The sequence below is a fragment of the Neoarius graeffei genome, chromosome 13 (assembly GCF_027579695.1).
Source record: "Neoarius graeffei isolate fNeoGra1 chromosome 13, fNeoGra1.pri, whole genome shotgun sequence".
NCBI classification, from domain to species: domain Eukaryota; kingdom Metazoa; phylum Chordata; class Actinopteri; order Siluriformes; family Ariidae; genus Neoarius; species Neoarius graeffei.
This window is the reverse complement of record NC_083581.1, coordinates 58267595-58283905: the sequence shown is the minus strand read 5'-3', so window position 1 is coordinate 58283905 and position 16311 is coordinate 58267595. Positions and strand designations below refer to the sequence as shown.

The following is a 16311-nucleotide window of genomic DNA, read 5'->3' as shown; positions in this document are numbered from 1 at the left end:
GGGGTGTTAAGAGAAAGACAAAAGCCCCTGGAGTAAGGGTGTGTTCCTTGTGATTAATAGGCTTTGTATGTGCACCAATTACAGTAAGAGGGAAGCCATTTTAAATGCAGGTCTCTCCCCCAAATCAAGTTGAATATTCAGTTAACAAGAATGTTAAATGGTTGTAGGCCTGTCAAAGAAATGTCTAAAAACAAGACAAGCTGCAAGTTTCAATTGACAAAAATATTCAAGACAAAACTTTATTGATCAAAATACTGTAACAGTCTTAACATTGATTTTTTTTAATTTCTGCAATACTGGTTATACAAGGACAAAATGGGTCAGATGAGTGAGAGCAAGTGCAACAGGGAAGAATCTTTCCAAAGGAAAAGTGAAACCTTGTACTTGCATTTCAAATCCAAGAAGAATTCCAGACAAATATGCTCATCCCTATTAATTTGGCTCTGGCCCAATTAATCTGTAATTTCCCTTTTATTTACTTTACGATTGGCACGGATGTCCTTAAATTCATTCAGATGTTACAAGCTTCTTACTGAAAGGCGACAGTGCTCAGCTCTACAAAGTGCAATGGGGAAAGAAAAAAGGTCACACCAAAGAAAGTGGGCAAAACCACAAAACTGGCACCAGTTCTGAACCCGTTGTGTAAAAGGCACAAGCGGTATCGTGAAGTACTATGTCACCCATTGGTAAGCCAACCTGTACTCTTTCAAAAAAATAAAAACTCCATCCTTTCTGTGACTAATGAAAGTTTAGCCCTTATTCCAAGTCAGGCAAGCACACTGCTACAGTGAGAAGTCCAATCAGTAACCTCACTGCTGTAGGCCTGGAAGGAAAAAAAGAGGTCAGCCACCATAACCGGCACCTGCTTAAACAGCACTGCTGAATGCAATGGGGAGGAAGTCTAGCTGTTCCAAGAGTAGACTTGGACAAATTGGGAAAGAGTAGTACAAACTAAAGGAGAAAAAGAATAAAGACAGCAAGAGAACATTCAGTGTTTATGTATCTTTGGGACGCAGGAATCTCGCAGTGGATGGCTGCTTCTACTTGAAGCACTGGCATTAGACAGTGATGTGGTATGGGCTCCCAGGAATATGCTCATCACCCCATTTCACTACCAGGATGTACTCGCCCTTCTCCTTCAGCTGGTAGGACACGTTATAGAGTCGATTGCCAAGGTGCTTAACCAAGATCTCTTCACAGGGTACTTTAGGACCATCCACTCCAACCAGAAGCATGTTCCGTCCTGTCAAATAAGGGAAAAAGAATGGTGACTCACCTCAGTGTAGGAGTTTTTAAAATCATGTGAGAATTCCATCTTACTCAAACTCCTACTATAGGGGAACCAGACAAAGACGTACCTGCTTTGCTACAATCCACACTGAAACTATTTTTCTGGTTGATGAAGCCCTTTGTGAGCCCCAGGCCCTTAGCGACCACACGGCTGGCATCGGAGCTGCCCCAGCCTGGTGCTGCTTGCTGGGTGGAACTTACACTGCGGGTCACAGGATCAACCAATACTGAAGAGGTCTCATGCATGCTGTGGCTAGTGACCAAACGGGAACCTGAGCAAGAGAACAGTCACTAAGCTACCAGTAGGCATATGCACAAACTTCTGGAAGACAAAGGCAACACATCCACCAAGAATTTCCAAAAATATGCACCTTTTTTTGGGTGGGGTGGGGTGTTTATTTCCCTAACAGATTAAGGAGAGCTACACTTCTCACCTGTAATTTTAGCTTTGAAGGGGCTGCCAACAATGTGGTAGGGTCCACCATATTTAATAGAAATTAAGTAATTTCCAGGAGCCATTGGTGTGTACAAGACCTTGTACCCTTCTGGGCATTCCTGACAGTCCATCTTCACCTTTGAAGGTCCATCAATAGTCACAGCCAGTGCTCCAGGACCAGCTGAGCTTGTGTTTACAATGAACTCACATGGTGATCCTGCACAAGAGGAAAAAGTCAAGTTTTAAATTTTTTTTTTAACAAAAAGGTCAAACTAATCCTACAGGCTTCTCAGAACACATACCAGTGGTGCCTCCCTCTAGACCAGCCCCATAAGCAGACACCATGCCCGGGTCTCCGGCCTGGCCTGTCTCCCCAACACGGATCTTGAATGGACTTCCAGGGATGTGAGAGCCATTGAATTTCACATCAATCAGGTACAAGCCATTCTCCCTGGGAATGAACCTCACTGCATACTTATCTGCAAGAGCAAACAGAAGGGCAGGAGGGAAGTAGGTTGCAATCAGTTGAGTGATTATGCTTTTACTGATCATACTTTGTACAGCAGATCATGCTTTTCTATACAAAAGTGGATACCAATTTAGCCCTTTTTGAAAATGCTGCATAGCATGAAGTTCATTAAAACCATGGCCATGCACAGATACAAACAGCATAGTACTTTTTTTTTTTTTTAAAGGCAAGATTTCAAAGGGCAGCTGAGCTCCATGGGTCATGATCATTACCTTCATCAATCTCAGTGACGCAACACTCCTCCAATGCCCCTGATGGGCTATGAACTTTAGCATCTATGACACCCTTTGCTCCATTCAGACTCACAGCAAAAGAAGCAGGCTGGTTCACCTTTAAACCGGACTCCTGTGTTCACATAACACTTCACAAATCAACTAGTCATCAAAATACACAGCACTATTAAATTAGTAAAAAGCCCTCGATATAGCATTTATTTTAACCACCCACACCACTAGGTTCTACAGCAGTAGGACTAGCATTGCTTACCTTCAGGCTAACAGAGTTAAAGAGAGGCTAAATGAGACAGCATCAAGTCCCAATAAAGACCATGAATGTACAAGTGAGCAGTCTACACACATACAGAGAAAAGAGCTCTCTTTAACTCTTTAGCCCCTGACTTCCATCCCTGCAGGCTATGTAGGGAGGGAGTAAGACTGTTGAGAGCCTTTAGGACAAGGCACGAGAAATACAAACAGTCCTGCAGTATCCCACAAACCCCCCCCATCAACCCTCAACACAGCAGCAGAACATGGAGACCCTTCGATCTAACTCTTTCCTGAACTACCAAGTCAACATTATCTGAGTGAAGGGTTTATATTAAAAATAAACCCCATCCCATCTTGATTAAATAAGTAGCCAGTCTTTCATGTAGAAGTGTAACAAAACCTGTCAATATTAAAATTCAATTATTCCTCTCCTTACTGCTTGATGACATGAAAAGAAATATCAAGTGTCCTAACAGAAAGCAATTAACCTTTCAGAACGTTTCACCCTTCTCCCCTTGATTTTACTATAAGTGGTGTTTGAGTTTTTGTGCTGCTGTGCCGAGTGTTGTCTGGGACTTGTTTGGGGTGGACAAGTGTCTGTCTTTCTCGAAGCCTCACCTGAAGACTGGCAACAGTAAGGCGACGGGCATCATCAGAGGGTGAGGCGACAGGCACCACGAAGGGACTGTCAGGGATGTGTTCATCGTTGAACTTTATAGACACTTCGTAATCTCCTGCAAAGCAAGTCCAAAAATAGTAAGTTATATACACATACACCCATCATGGGCATATTGCTTGTCATGAGAAAACCCAAGAGTGCAAGGTAACGAGATTAAAAAGGACTTTGCCACGCTCACCAGGCTCCTGTACAATGTAGGAGACACCACTGGAGCCATCCTTACGGTCTTCAAAAGCAATCTCAGCTTTGCTAGGTCCCTCCACAGCAATGGATAAACCTCCAGCTCCAGCCTCACGAGTCCATATGCTGAACTCAGCTGAAAGGAGCAGGATAAGAAAATCAATGTCTCTTCCCCCAACAGATATATAGACTTGTCATGTGCCAGAGCATGTCAGAACACACCGATTTATGTTAAAAATGCAATACAGCATGTTCCAAAGTCACAAGTTCTGCAGATAAATTAAGCCACACTAATTGCTTGAGGTGAACATGGTCAGTAAAGAACTAAAATAGCAATGGAAATGCAGAGTTAAACATAAATGCTCTGCAAATGCCTCCAATTAAAAGGCCATTTTCCATGCCAGGATGCAGTACAGCTGTTTATTTAAAAAAAAAAAAAAAAACTTCAGAATTTGCCCAACATCATGAACTGGTGCAGCATGATAATGCAGTGGTTGCACAGGAACCTAACAGCAAGAAGGTTCCAGGTTTGAACCTCATTACCAACTGGGGCCCTTGTGTGGAATCTGCATGTTTTCCCCCCATGCCTGCAGGAGTTTCCTCCCACATTCCAAAGACTTGCAGATTAGGTTAACTGGCTACTCTAAACTGCCCATAGAATGGGAGCACATGCGTTAACCCTTTGACGGACTGAGGACCTGCCCAGGGCGTACCTCCCCCTCTTTCACCCAGAGTCAGCTGGATTGGCCCCAGCTTCCCCACACAACCCTGATGGATAAGTGGTATAGATAATGGATGGCTGCATGATTAACTAGTCCCTACCAAGAGTCACTTTGGTTCAGCATCTGGATTCAGATGTGCCTTGTAACGTGTTCCCCTCCTCAGTTGTATCCATTTTCGGCAAAATTTCACTGGTCCACCCACCTGGAACTCCAGCCTCTGCTCTCTCCAGTCCAGGGCCTCCAGCACGGACTTTGTGAGCTCCTCCTTCTCCCAGAGGACCTACAGTGAACTGGAATGGTGATCCTGGTACATGCTGCCCCTGGTACTTCACACTAACTGTGTGAACACCCATTTCAGTTGGAACAAAACGAATGCAGTAAGTATTGTTCTCTCCTTCCATGATCTCCGCCTTGTGCACTTTCCCAGATGGGCTAGTCACCTGGGCAGTCATGTCAGCAATGCTGATCTCTACAAGACAGATGTGAAAAGGTCAGAAGCATTCAGTAGCTGAAGTGGGTACAGTGACTGCTCAGTCGTTACAGCTCTGGGATACTAGGCTGCAAGCTCAAATCCTAGTGCCAACAAGCCTCCACAGTTGAGACCTTGCTAGGTCACCTGAATTCTCAACTGTGTTTCGTTTTGGATAAAACCATCCAACAAAAGGAGTAAATGTAAACTGTCATTTGAGCTACCAGTTAAGAAAGTTCAGTGGTGCTTACCAGGAATCTTCAGGCTCAGGTCACACTGGCTGCCAACATTGGCAACAGATGCAGCTGTCCTCTTGCGAGTGATGCTCTCCTTCATCCTGCCTTCTCCAGTCACCTTCACTGTGAAAGCACTGCCTGTGGAACAAGGTGGGGGAAAGGGGGTTAGAATTGCAGATTTATTAATACCAGTTTAAAAATCACTTTATAAGACGTACCTGGAACATGCTGGTCAGCAAACTTGATATTAATGATATAATTTCCTGGCTCAGTTGGGAAGTATGTGACCTTGCAGGTTCCGTCTTCTTGATCCTCAGTGTTAATGTCCACCTTACTAGGCCCTTCAATAGACAGGCTAAGGCCTCCATATCCTATGGAACCACACCTACAGTTCACATCAAGGACTTCAGCCAATCACAAGTTACCTCAAGTACTTCCAAAAGAGTTTACCTGCATCTCTGGTATCAATGATGAATTCAGCTGGCTCAAATGTGCGAGCCTCGCTAAGACCCTGGCCAGAGACACATACACGACTGGCATCAGCAATCTCGGACTGCTTGATCATAACAGAAATAGGGCTGTTGGGAATGTGGCGACCATTTTTCTTAATGTTTACAAGGTGCTCCCCTATCTCTTTGGGCACAAAGGAGACTCCTAGAAAAGAGTAGAACAGAAAATTTGGGCAATTTTACTAGCTACTACCCACTTAATCCAAGGATCTTTAACTACATTAAAAGAAAACTGGTGCAATGTTGGGAAGATTTTTTTTTTTAATTGCAGGAATTTTAAGCAATGTAGCCAAGTGATTACCAAGGTTATTGGCACACTTACCAACGTGTCCATTACGCAGCATCTTGAGCAGACATGGCTCCTCACGACCAGAGGGAGTGGTGAGGGAGGCAGTTAGCTGGCTCAGGTCCAGTTCTCCAATGTCCAACGGGATATCAGCAGCAGAGCCCACCTTCAAATGGGACATACGCATGGAGTCGTCTCCTGTGGACCAAAATAAATTTTTCCATGGATTGTCTGGTCATTACATCACTAAATGGGTAACCAAGGTAAATTCTCCATCCCGGTCTTAGTTACTGACCTGTAATCTTTGCCACATAGGGACTACCAGGGATGTGCTTGTCATTATACTTCACAAGGATGTTGTAGTCTCCAGGTAGAACAGGGAGATAAGAGACAGTGCAAGTACCATCCTGATTGTCAGTGCAGCTGATATCTGCCTTTGAGGGTCCCTCAATGGCCAGAGAGAGACCACCTGATAAAGAACAGGAGCATTTCAATACTAGCAAAGTTCCTGCCATCCCCAAAAATGTTCCACAAGCAAATTCCAGGAGTGTGGAAAAAGCAAGATACTGTACCCTCTCCAGCATCCTTGGTGTTAACAGTGAACACTGCAGGCTTATTGACCATGCCATGAATGAGACCAGGACCGTAAGCAGTCACATGGCCACTGTTGACATAATCCACATAGAACTGCAGTGGACTTCCTGTCAGGGAAATAAAGTCAGTTGGGTTAGGCCTAGTCATTTTTTCTGACTAGGCTTCAAGTCTCCGTAGCATGCATGTTATACCTGGAATGTGTATTCCATCATATTTTATGTCCATCTCGTGCAGTCCAGCTTCAGTGGGAGCATACTTCACTGTGACAGTGCCGTCCTTGTTATCTGCAATGTCTGGCTTAGCCACTTTTCCAGATGGCATCCTAACTTCACCTGATGATGATTAGGTAGCAACACTTAAGACTAGCCACATAAGGGGTCTTTTAAATGTGGAGGCCAAAGAATACCACTAAGGAGAGAGGAAAAAAAAAATAATAATAATTACCCGTGATCTCTCCCTTCTGGATGGTAAATGGAATGACCAAGTCAAAAGGTCTCAGTCCAGCCACATCCAGCCCATTCATTCCCATAGCCCTGTCTGTTGCCTGGGAGGCAGAGAGAAAGGATGAAAAATCTGAGTACAAGTCAACTGACAACCTTTTTATGGCTGAATAAAGTGCTCAATACATCAGAGTCATATTTGGCTTGAATATTGCTCAAATGCAAAGCCAGTATTTATAAGAACTTACAGTAAGAAAAAAAAAAAAAGCTTACAGAACACTATACCACTGATACCTTTTAAATAGGTCATTGACATTGTTCAAAAAGGGTAGAGTGGGAATTACATCCCCTAAAAGAGGAAAAGAATGACAAGGATGATGCTGGTGGCTACATGGACACAGTGAGGAGAATAAAGGCTCAAGTCACATCTGTGATTCAAAAGTCTGGACAATAATAGTGAGAGCCAAGCAGACAGGACAAGTGACTCATGGGGACACCACAGGAGAACACTAATAATCTGAACAAAACCACATTACAAAATCAGCAAACAGCAGCACCCAACAGTTAACGTCCAACACACATCCAGCCATTTTGTTAAATGCAGACTTCCACATTTATTGCTTGCAAAATGGCTGCCTATTCAAATGGCAACAAAATTAGGAGTTAGATGAAACAGGGTAGGGCCTACACCCACAGGACAAGAAGGAGTTGGAGCTGGAGAATGGAGATTAGAGAGAATGTTTAGGGACAAATGAGGGTGGACATGATGAATAGGGAGGAAAGGGGTGGGTGGGGGAAGTGTCAGTACCCAAGGCTGGCCCCTGTTGGGCGCGTAGGCGTACTGCGGGACCTGCGTCTGCTGCATAAGTTGGTCAGGGGAGGCACCTTCCAAAGCCTGAGACAGGATGACAATCAAGAGTGAAATATTCCTAACACTTAGGCATTATACTGGTAAATATCAGGTCTGGGAAGCTGCTTATTATGTATGAAGTCTTGACCTGGTTTGCAATGTTAAAGTCTCAGACACCAAAACAAAAACTACCTGAACCCACAGAAGTCATTTAAATATATTTAAAAAACCCCACCCCAAACCCACACCCTCATTTAATTAAGATGTAGTCTGAGTGTTGAAGAGGGCTCATGTTTGAACAAGTATTCTTTCCAAAGTTAAAAGGTAGAGCTGCAAGTTAATACAGGCTAGGTCAGTATGCAAGTTTTAAATACATGTCTACATACCATGACCTGGAAGGGGCTGTTAGGAATATGTTCGCCTCCAAAGCGCACACAGATGACGTACTTCCCAGGTTGAGGTGCTGTATAAAAGATATCAAAGGTTCCATCCTCATTCTCAACCACGTCCACATCCACCTCTGCACCATCTGGGGTGCACACTGTGCAGGTCACCTTCCCCTTTCCAGCAGCCTTTGCATCCACAGTGATGACTGTCTGTTCCCCAATCTGTATAGTGGGACCAACTCCAGCACCTGGTGGGGACCAAAACAAAAACAATTACCTTCAAAGCCTGTAGATGCAGTCACTAAGCTTAAATAAAACCAAATCGGTAGTAATATTCATTCCACCATGCACTCTACCTCAGCATGAACCTACGACACTGTGGCAACAGACACCATAAGGAGTGACCGATGAAAAACTAGAATTCAGACTGGCTGAATTTTGTTGTGGCATTTGCCCAGTTACACATTCCAGAACACCTCAGGTCACAATCTTAAGATTTAACTCCTTTACATCAAATTTGGCTGATTTGTAAGTGAAAAGAGCAGCCCTCATTTGTGACATAAGAAATCTGCAGCTACACAATTGTGCAACTTGCAGACATGATCAATTATTGAAAGACAGCCTTTCATGTGTCTGTTACCTCAGTTGTCCAACTGGTATGGGCTTAAAAAGGTCATTATACAAAATTTTCAGAAGGGGGAGAAAAACCCTTAAAATGTCTAATTTAAAAAAAAAAACAAGTGTTTCGGTAACCTTAATGGCACATTCCACCATAGTCAGGCTCAAGTTAGTTATTAGTCTTTCTTCACTAACCAGACATGCTGTCTTATGCCATTTAAAAAAGGGAAGACAAAGGATGGACCAAGTCCCTGACCCAAGAACAGCTGTCCTCAAAGTGTTAAGATGTATACACTTCTCCAGTGTTAAACATTAGTTTTAAAAGGAAGACTTCAGCAGGCTCAAACACAAACTACACATTTATAAAAAAAACACAACATATGCTGTCAAAGCATTATGGCGCCATTCTGCATGCAAAAAGAGTTGAGTCCGGAGCAAGACATTTATCGAAGCGCTTACCCAAACCGTGACCTCCAATTGAGACTGTGAGCCCGTGAGAAGCAGAGAATGAAAAAGTGAAAAGTAGAGTCAGACCAAAATACAACAAAATGTGCTCAAAAGAAACAGTGGGGGAGAAAGAAAAAAACCCACAAAAACACATTTAAACCAAGTGGTGAATAGAGTGTGCTGGGAATGTGAGCAGCTCTGCACAAAAGGTGATGTGTCCAAGTGGAGGACAGGACTGGGAGCCACACACAACTCAAATGATTCATTTTTAATGAGTTTCTAAGCTGTCTCAATTCAGTGCTCAAGCCAGACAGAATCTAAACCCAAAAAAAAGGAAAGCCAACTGTGGCAAGTAATTGCCAATAGTTCCCTTATGGCAGAATTAATCAAGCTATTTTACTCCAAAGATGTGTCCCCCCCTAAACATGATTCACAAAGACTGGCTTGGAAACAAACCTCTTGATTAATTTTGAATATACTACTTTGTTCAGAAAGGGTTCAATGTAAATAAAGCATCAGTAGACCAATCATGAGCTAGGAAGGGGGGAGAAAAAATTTTAAGGGGGAAAACCCAACCCAGACACCCTAAGTGGATCAGAGGTCCATGCTGTTGAAGGGCTTACCTGTAACTGTGCACTTGCTGGCATCTCCTGTAGGGAATGCTCGAATGCGGTATGGGGAATATGGGATTTCATCACCACCATATTTTATAAGGATGGTGTAGCGACCAGTCATATCTGGCACATAGGAGACTAGATAAGTCCCATCCTGGTTATCACGAATGTTGGCCTTCTTGGGCTTCCCTTCTGGATCCTGAAACAAGCAAGGATTAAAAACAAGACCTATCCAAGTTCTATAATCCCCCTCTAGTACAATTCAAAACATTTCTTGCACTTACAGTAATCTGGACAGCCAAAAGTCCCTCTCCTGCATCCTTGGCATCAATGGTAAACTCCACTGGCAGGCTGGCAGGCACCCCAGTAGTGTTAAGACCAGGGCCACTGGCACGCACCTTACTGGCATCATGTGTGGGCAGAACCTTCAACTTATAAGGGCTATAATTGAGAGGGGATGTGTATGAGGAAAAAACAGAAGATTGTAAAGTAGGGATAACATTTACAGACTATTGCTAACAGTCTTCCATTTAACAGTCCTCTTTAATTGCCAAATATCACTGCCCTTCAAGATTAACTTGTCCTCTGTTAACTGACTAATAAGCATCACTCTGTAGAGAACACAGCAATCCTTTCGAGCCAATTAGAATGTGCAAGTGTGAGGCTGTATCAATGAGAACTAACCCAGGATCTGATTAAGTATTATCTATTCAGAGGACTAAGGTCACTGAAAGTGTGACCTGTACCTGCGTGGGATCTCCTCGTCAGCATACAGCACATTAATGGAATATGGCCCTTCTTTGGTGGGCACGTAGCTTACAGTGTGAGTCTGATCTCCATTATCCACCACCTCAACTGGCTCCACAACACCTGCAAAAAACAAGCATATTCCAGGTAATGTAAAATCAAGGACAGGTGGAATCATTTATAAAATGACTGCAAACATGAAGCACTCACCTTTGGGCCCCTGCACTCTGACTTGCAGAGGAGCTACTCCTGCCTTGCTGGCATCCACAGTGAAGACCTGTGGAATATTAGCTCGTACATTGGTCCCAAGACCCTGGCCTTGGCATTTGACCTTAGTGGGATCAACAGTATCATGAACAGGCACAGAGAAGGGGCTTCCTAGAAGAGCAAACATTGGAAGAAACAGGTTACTTTGTCTTTTTTTTTTTTGGGGGGGGGGGGGGGGGGGGGGGGGGGGGATAAAGAACTTAACACTAACCAGTGACAGGTTTTCCACCATAGGTAACGTTAAGGTTGTAAGTCCCTGGCTCATATGGGATGTACTCTACAGAGCAGCTGCCATCTTTATTATCAGTGCAGGACATCTTGGCTTCTGAGGGTCCCTCCATAGCCAGGCCCAGGCCTCCTGTACCAGCTCCACTAAACAGGCAGATAAAGTAAATGCCAGGGAATTGGGAAAGGTTCCCCCTTCTCCCTCCCTAACTGTTAAAACTATTTGCTGAACACCAACCGGGTCTCCACAGTGAACTTGTTGGGTTTGTTGGTGATGCCAGCCTGTAGTCCTGGGCCATGTACACGCACACGTGCAGGATCACAACCCTCTGTTACAGGCACACGGAATGGACTGTTGGGCACTGGGGCATCATCATAAGAAACTTGTACACTATGAGGACCTGCCCAGAAAAAAATAAGCCAACATTAAACTTGAATTTATTGAATCAAAACCCAGATATAGATTCAACTTGCATTACATGTACACAAGATTTACCTTCTTCATAAGGAGTGTACTCTACTTTGTAGGTACCATCTCCCAGGTCCCTAATAACAGCCTCGGTGCAGTTACCAGATGGGTTGTTGACACAGGTCTTGATGTGATTGCCACCAGTTTTTGTTAGGGCACGAGCATCAACTGTGAAGTCTGTGGTAGCTTCTCTGAAAACACCTACAAGACAATTCCAAGGAAATTAAAACTATTTTACCAAAGTTAATCCTCAAAACCTAATACACTGAGTAATCCCAAGAGCGATTAACCTCAAATGCATTCAGATCCAGAAAAACTACCTTTGCCTTCAACTCCAGGCCCAAAGACTTTCACACCACCGGTTTCAACAGCTGGCTCCACGTTTAGTTTTGATGGGAATTTTGGCACATCCTGGCCACCATAACGGATGGTAAGAGTGTACACTCCAGGGTACAGAGGAATGTAGGTGATTGTATAAGTTCCATCTCCATTATCCTGGATGTGTACCTCCGCTTCAGTTCCATTATCAGAGATTATCTCAATGGTTAATTCAGCAGGGCCGGCATTGGTACAGTCTACCACAAACTGACCTGTCTCACCAACCTTAGCTCGCTCCAAACCTGGACCAGAGCAACGGACCTGTAGACAGAAGTAATAAAAAGGTCAAGGAAGGAAGGGAGGGAAAGAGAGAAAAAAAAAAAAAAAAAGCCAGTTCAAGTGAGTAAAGCATCTAAGAAATGAAAAATGTGCCACCTTAGAGGGGTCAGTGGGGGCTACAGCCTCCACAGGGAAGGGGCTTCCTGGGATGGGAGCACCATCATAAGTGAGCTCCACCTCATAGGGTCCCTTGTCTCTGGGTATGAAGCGAACTTGGCTAGTTTCTGGGCTCAACCCTGGTTCCACCTTACAGGGCACCGATTTACCACCAGGTCCAGTCACCTTTGCACCAACTTTACCTTGACCACCTGCACCCTTTGATTTGACCGTAATCTCCTGATCTTTTCCAACAGTCATCTCTGGGGGGGGGGGAGAAAAAGTGCTTAAGATGCAATTTAAAAAAAAAAAAGCCACACCACCAGATAACCAGCTCTAGAAAGGAAAAAATAAAACCATTTATTAAAAAAAAAAAAAAAAAAAAAAAAAAAGTAGTGCTGTTGTAACATACTGTCACCAAGGCCTGCAACATTAATCTTGCTCAGATCAAGGGAAGGAGCCACAGGCACAGCAAAGGGAGTTTTGGGAATAGCATCACCACCATAAGTCACATTCACACCCAAATTACCCTGCATGGGGGGGGGGGGGGGGGGGGGGGGGGGGAATAAATTGAGAGCCAAGGATTAACAACTTGCTATTAAGAAAATACTTTAAGATGTTCCATCACAAATCACATACTCACCTGTTGCACTGGAGTGTATTTGACAGTATATGTATTGTCATGGTTATTGATGATATCAAAGTCCCGCACTGCCTCACCCTTGTTAGGACTAGTAAACTGAGCATCCAGCTTTGCTTTGCCTGCACCCTTAGTATTCACAGTGAAATAAGTGGGTTTGTTCAGTTCCACACCTGAGGAAGATAAGAGGGAGTGTGGAGCTTGGTTAGCTTCATTTCTGATTGTTCAGACCCTAACCAAATGTACCAGACACCACCCATTTTGTCACCTGTGCGGTTAAGACCAGGTCCCTCTGCTTTGACTTTGCTGGCATCATGAGAGGGATCCACTTTAATTCTAATGGGTGACATTGGAATAGGCTACGAAAAGAGAGAAGAAAAAAAAAAAAAAAAAAAAAGTATTCAGAGGCAAGGAACACCAACCTAAAGTACCAGTCAAATGTTTGGACACCTAATTTCACAAGTCATTCATTTAAAAAAAAAAATAAAAATAAAAAAAGCGCAAGCCACTAGTTAACACAAGGCACACACATTGACTTATTCCAGGTGACTGCCTCATAAAACTGGTCAAGATAATGCCAAGTGTGCATAGCTATCATTAAGGTAAATGGGTCGCTACTTTCAAGAATCTAAAATATGAAAACTCCATACATTTCATAGTTGAGGTCCTCAGTATTGTCTTACAATGCAGACAAGTCAAAATATAGACAAATCTATGAATTAGGTAGTGCTCAAACCTTTGCCTGGTATGGTACATGCGTACCAACACGTGCATGTTACCTGATCAGCAAACAGCACCATGATGGTGTAACTGCCAGCTCCTGGTGGAGTGTATTTAACTGTGAAGGTGTCATTATCATTTCTGATTATGTCAAAGTCAATGTCAGACTCAGCTGGTCCCACAACACCAGGGGCACACTTAATCCCAATGCTGATGTCACCTAAAGAGAGACAGGTCTTGCATCTTTAAAATGTTCAAGACAAAGATGATGAATCAAAAGGTCATGAGTGTTAACAGTGATACCCTGGCCAGCTTCTGAACAGTCCACAGTGAAATATGTTGGTTCAAAAGCCTTCAGACCTGTCTTGGCAACACCAGGTCCAGATACCTTCACCTTATTAGGATGGCATCCAGCTCCAATATTCATCTACAGGTTTAAAAAGAAGAATCCAGCAACATTACTAATGTGGTCTGTTTAAAGCTCTTGCAAAAATTCTATGCTCCATGCAAACATGTGAAATGTCTACAGATTTCCACACTGACCCTGTATGGGCTTTCTGGGATATTGACTCCACCCCAGGACACCATGACCGTGTGTTTAACAGGCTTGCGAGGGGTGTAGCTGCAGCTGTATGTACCATTACCATTATCTTTAACCTGCACATCAACTGGGTTTCCATCTCGGTCCTGAAAGTGAAGGAGAGGGAAGAAAAAAGTGAATCCTTCCATTTGTTACATTTAAAAAACACGAAAAAAAGAGATACAAATACATACCTGGGCCTGGATCTTTAGAGGTGCTTTGCCCCCTAGTTTGGCATCCACTGTGAACTCTGCTGGCTTCCCAACAGCCAGACCAGTGCTCTGAAGTCCTGGGCCATAGGCCTTCACCTGAAGTGCAAATGAGCAATTAGTGCAATGCTCCTTCCCCTCAACCCAGAAATTGTTAGTAGACATAACATCTCTGTACCTTGTCAGGGTAAAAGTCTCTGTCTGGTGCTGGTTTGATCTCAGCCATGAAGGGGCTGTGTTGGATGTCCTCATTTTTACAAAGCACATGCACTGCATACTCCCCTGGCTCAGTGGGCCAATAGCGCACATCGCAGGAGCCATCACCCTTATCATCACACTCAATCTTAGCTGGAGATGGGCCCTCCACAGAGAAACCTGAACAGGAAATCAACCAATTATATTTGAGTTGGGCTGACATGCATCAACTGACGTTTAGGATTACAAATGTCAGTGCTTGTGAAACTCACCCAAAGTGCCAACATCATCTCCAACTGCCTCCACTACAAAGTCAGCAGATTTGCCAACAACACCACCTTCCAAGCCTGGGCCCCATGCCCGCACCTGCTGCGGCCCAGCTTCACTGCTTACTTTAACCTCAAATGGACTGAAGCCGGGGGGCACACAGGAAAGAACATCACTTCATTTAGAACATCTTGTTTTTGCCATCTTAGAACTGGGACAATAATGAACACATCACATTCTAACCTGCGAGGAATATGTTGGCCACCCCAGGTAATGGTAATGATGTAGTTTCCAGGTGTGGTAGGGTAATATTCAAAACTATAGACTCCATCTCCCAAATCCTTCTTCTTACAGGGCTCTTCCAGACCCTCTGAAATGCACAAAAAATTAAAATATCCATATATAACCAAAAACATGATCAGACATGGCTAGTACTCAATGTGCTTCACTCACTTGGCCCTTTGATAGTGACCTTCAGATCTCCAGTGCCAGCTCCTTTGGTATAGACCTTAAACTCTGCAGTCTCCTTGATCCTCAAGCCTTTGGGCTGCAAACCACGGCCTTTGGCTCTGCACAGACTGGGGTTACATGCTGCAAAGGGACAGGACAGTGATTAAAGTATCACACTTTAAACATGCACCAAGTTAATGGTCTGAATGGTTGGGCTTTCAAAAATGCTCAGGAAATTCCAGGCATGGTGCAGTGGTGATAAGGAACAGCAACTGGCAGAGCTATATATCTGTACCAAGCATGGTTACATGTGGCTAAAAACAGCAGCATGATGTTAGTAAAGGAAGTCAGAAGATAACTTAACCCACCCCCCGCTCAAAGTGTCACTAAGTCATTGAGATGTCCCATAGTTTCCAAGCAAACTAACATCAGTGATCATAGGAGACTGCATGAGTGAGTTTTGTGAAAACATGCAACAGGTCAACAGCAAGCAAAGTACCCAACAGATCCAAGGTAACAGGAAAAGCACAGAGGTCAAACAGGCTGATCCCCCCAAAAAAGGAAGACCAGCAACAGATGACAGTTGTCCTTCAGGAAGGAGATAGAATCAGGGAAGAAAATAAATAGGAGACAGACCAGGTTCAGTAAAAGACAAATGTATTTCCTAGAACTCTCTACATGTTCCCTACAACCCACACCTGCTAATTCTACCTTTTCCCTACTAGCTCCTCACCTTCTCCAACATTGACTGTGTAGGGGCTCTTTGAGATCTGGCCCCCAGCAAACGTTATGTAAATTGTGTGCTGGCCCTCCTGGGTGGGTTTGTAGGTACAACGATAACTGCTGTTGCCTTTATCCTCAATGTGGCACTCTACTGTGTCCTTTTTGCCACTGGGGTCAACAATGACCACCTCAACTTCTCCCATTCCAGCACCTGAAAACAAGTGCAAGAGTTAAATACAATCTTCAAATTTCAATGATACAACCCAAAATTGACAGCCATTAAACAGCCTGCCAAA

At 43.9% G+C, this 16311-nt stretch overlaps 1 protein-coding gene across 4 annotated transcripts in view; it reads right to left on the bottom strand.

Moving 5' to 3' along the window:
• Positions 1-207: 207 nt before the first annotated feature.
• The window catches only part of flna (filamin A, alpha (actin binding protein 280)), a 32780-nt gene continuing 16676 nt past the window's right edge, over positions 208-16311 (bottom strand). Inside the window, exons 8-47 of one of the 4 annotated variants that reach the window (XM_060938164.1) lie at positions 16026-16226; positions 15296-15433; positions 15086-15212; positions 14848-14984; positions 14559-14755; positions 14366-14479; positions 14135-14278; positions 13895-14018; positions 13651-13811; positions 13140-13230; positions 12875-13044; positions 12644-12761; positions 12232-12494; positions 11799-12117; positions 11506-11679; positions 11248-11410; positions 10996-11156; positions 10728-10895; positions 10517-10640; positions 10055-10211; positions 9780-9969; positions 9169-9192; positions 8092-8339; positions 7664-7750; positions 6860-6959; positions 6607-6747; positions 6394-6522; positions 6117-6290; positions 5858-6019; positions 5477-5680; positions 5245-5397; positions 5042-5164; positions 4524-4790; positions 3598-3735; positions 3359-3474; positions 2468-2600; positions 2029-2205; positions 1725-1943; positions 1359-1562; positions 208-1243 (exon numbers count right to left, since the gene is read on the bottom strand). In XM_060938164.1, coding sequence (XP_060794147.1) covers positions 1059-1243; positions 1359-1562; positions 1725-1943; positions 2029-2205; positions 2468-2600; positions 3359-3474; positions 3598-3735; positions 4524-4790; positions 5042-5164; positions 5245-5397; positions 5477-5680; positions 5858-6019; positions 6117-6290; positions 6394-6522; positions 6607-6747; positions 6860-6959; positions 7664-7750; positions 8092-8339; positions 9169-9192; positions 9780-9969; positions 10055-10211; positions 10517-10640; positions 10728-10895; positions 10996-11156; positions 11248-11410; positions 11506-11679; positions 11799-12117; positions 12232-12494; positions 12644-12761; positions 12875-13044; positions 13140-13230; positions 13651-13811; positions 13895-14018; positions 14135-14278; positions 14366-14479; positions 14559-14755; positions 14848-14984; positions 15086-15212; positions 15296-15433; positions 16026-16226 — 6425 coding nt within the window. In that variant the 3' untranslated portion in view covers positions 208-1058. The remainder of the gene's footprint in view (positions 1244-1358; positions 1563-1724; positions 1944-2028; positions 2206-2467; positions 2601-3358; positions 3475-3597; positions 3736-4523; positions 4791-5041; positions 5165-5244; positions 5398-5476; positions 5681-5857; positions 6020-6116; positions 6291-6393; positions 6523-6606; positions 6748-6859; positions 6960-7663; positions 7751-8091; positions 8340-9168; positions 9193-9779; positions 9970-10054; positions 10212-10516; positions 10641-10727; positions 10896-10995; positions 11157-11247; positions 11411-11505; positions 11680-11798; positions 12118-12231; positions 12495-12643; positions 12762-12874; positions 13045-13139; positions 13231-13650; positions 13812-13894; positions 14019-14134; positions 14279-14365; positions 14480-14558; positions 14756-14847; positions 14985-15085; positions 15213-15295; positions 15434-16025; positions 16227-16311) is intronic. The other 3 variants (XM_060938166.1, XM_060938165.1, XM_060938167.1) reach the window with 3 other exon arrangements.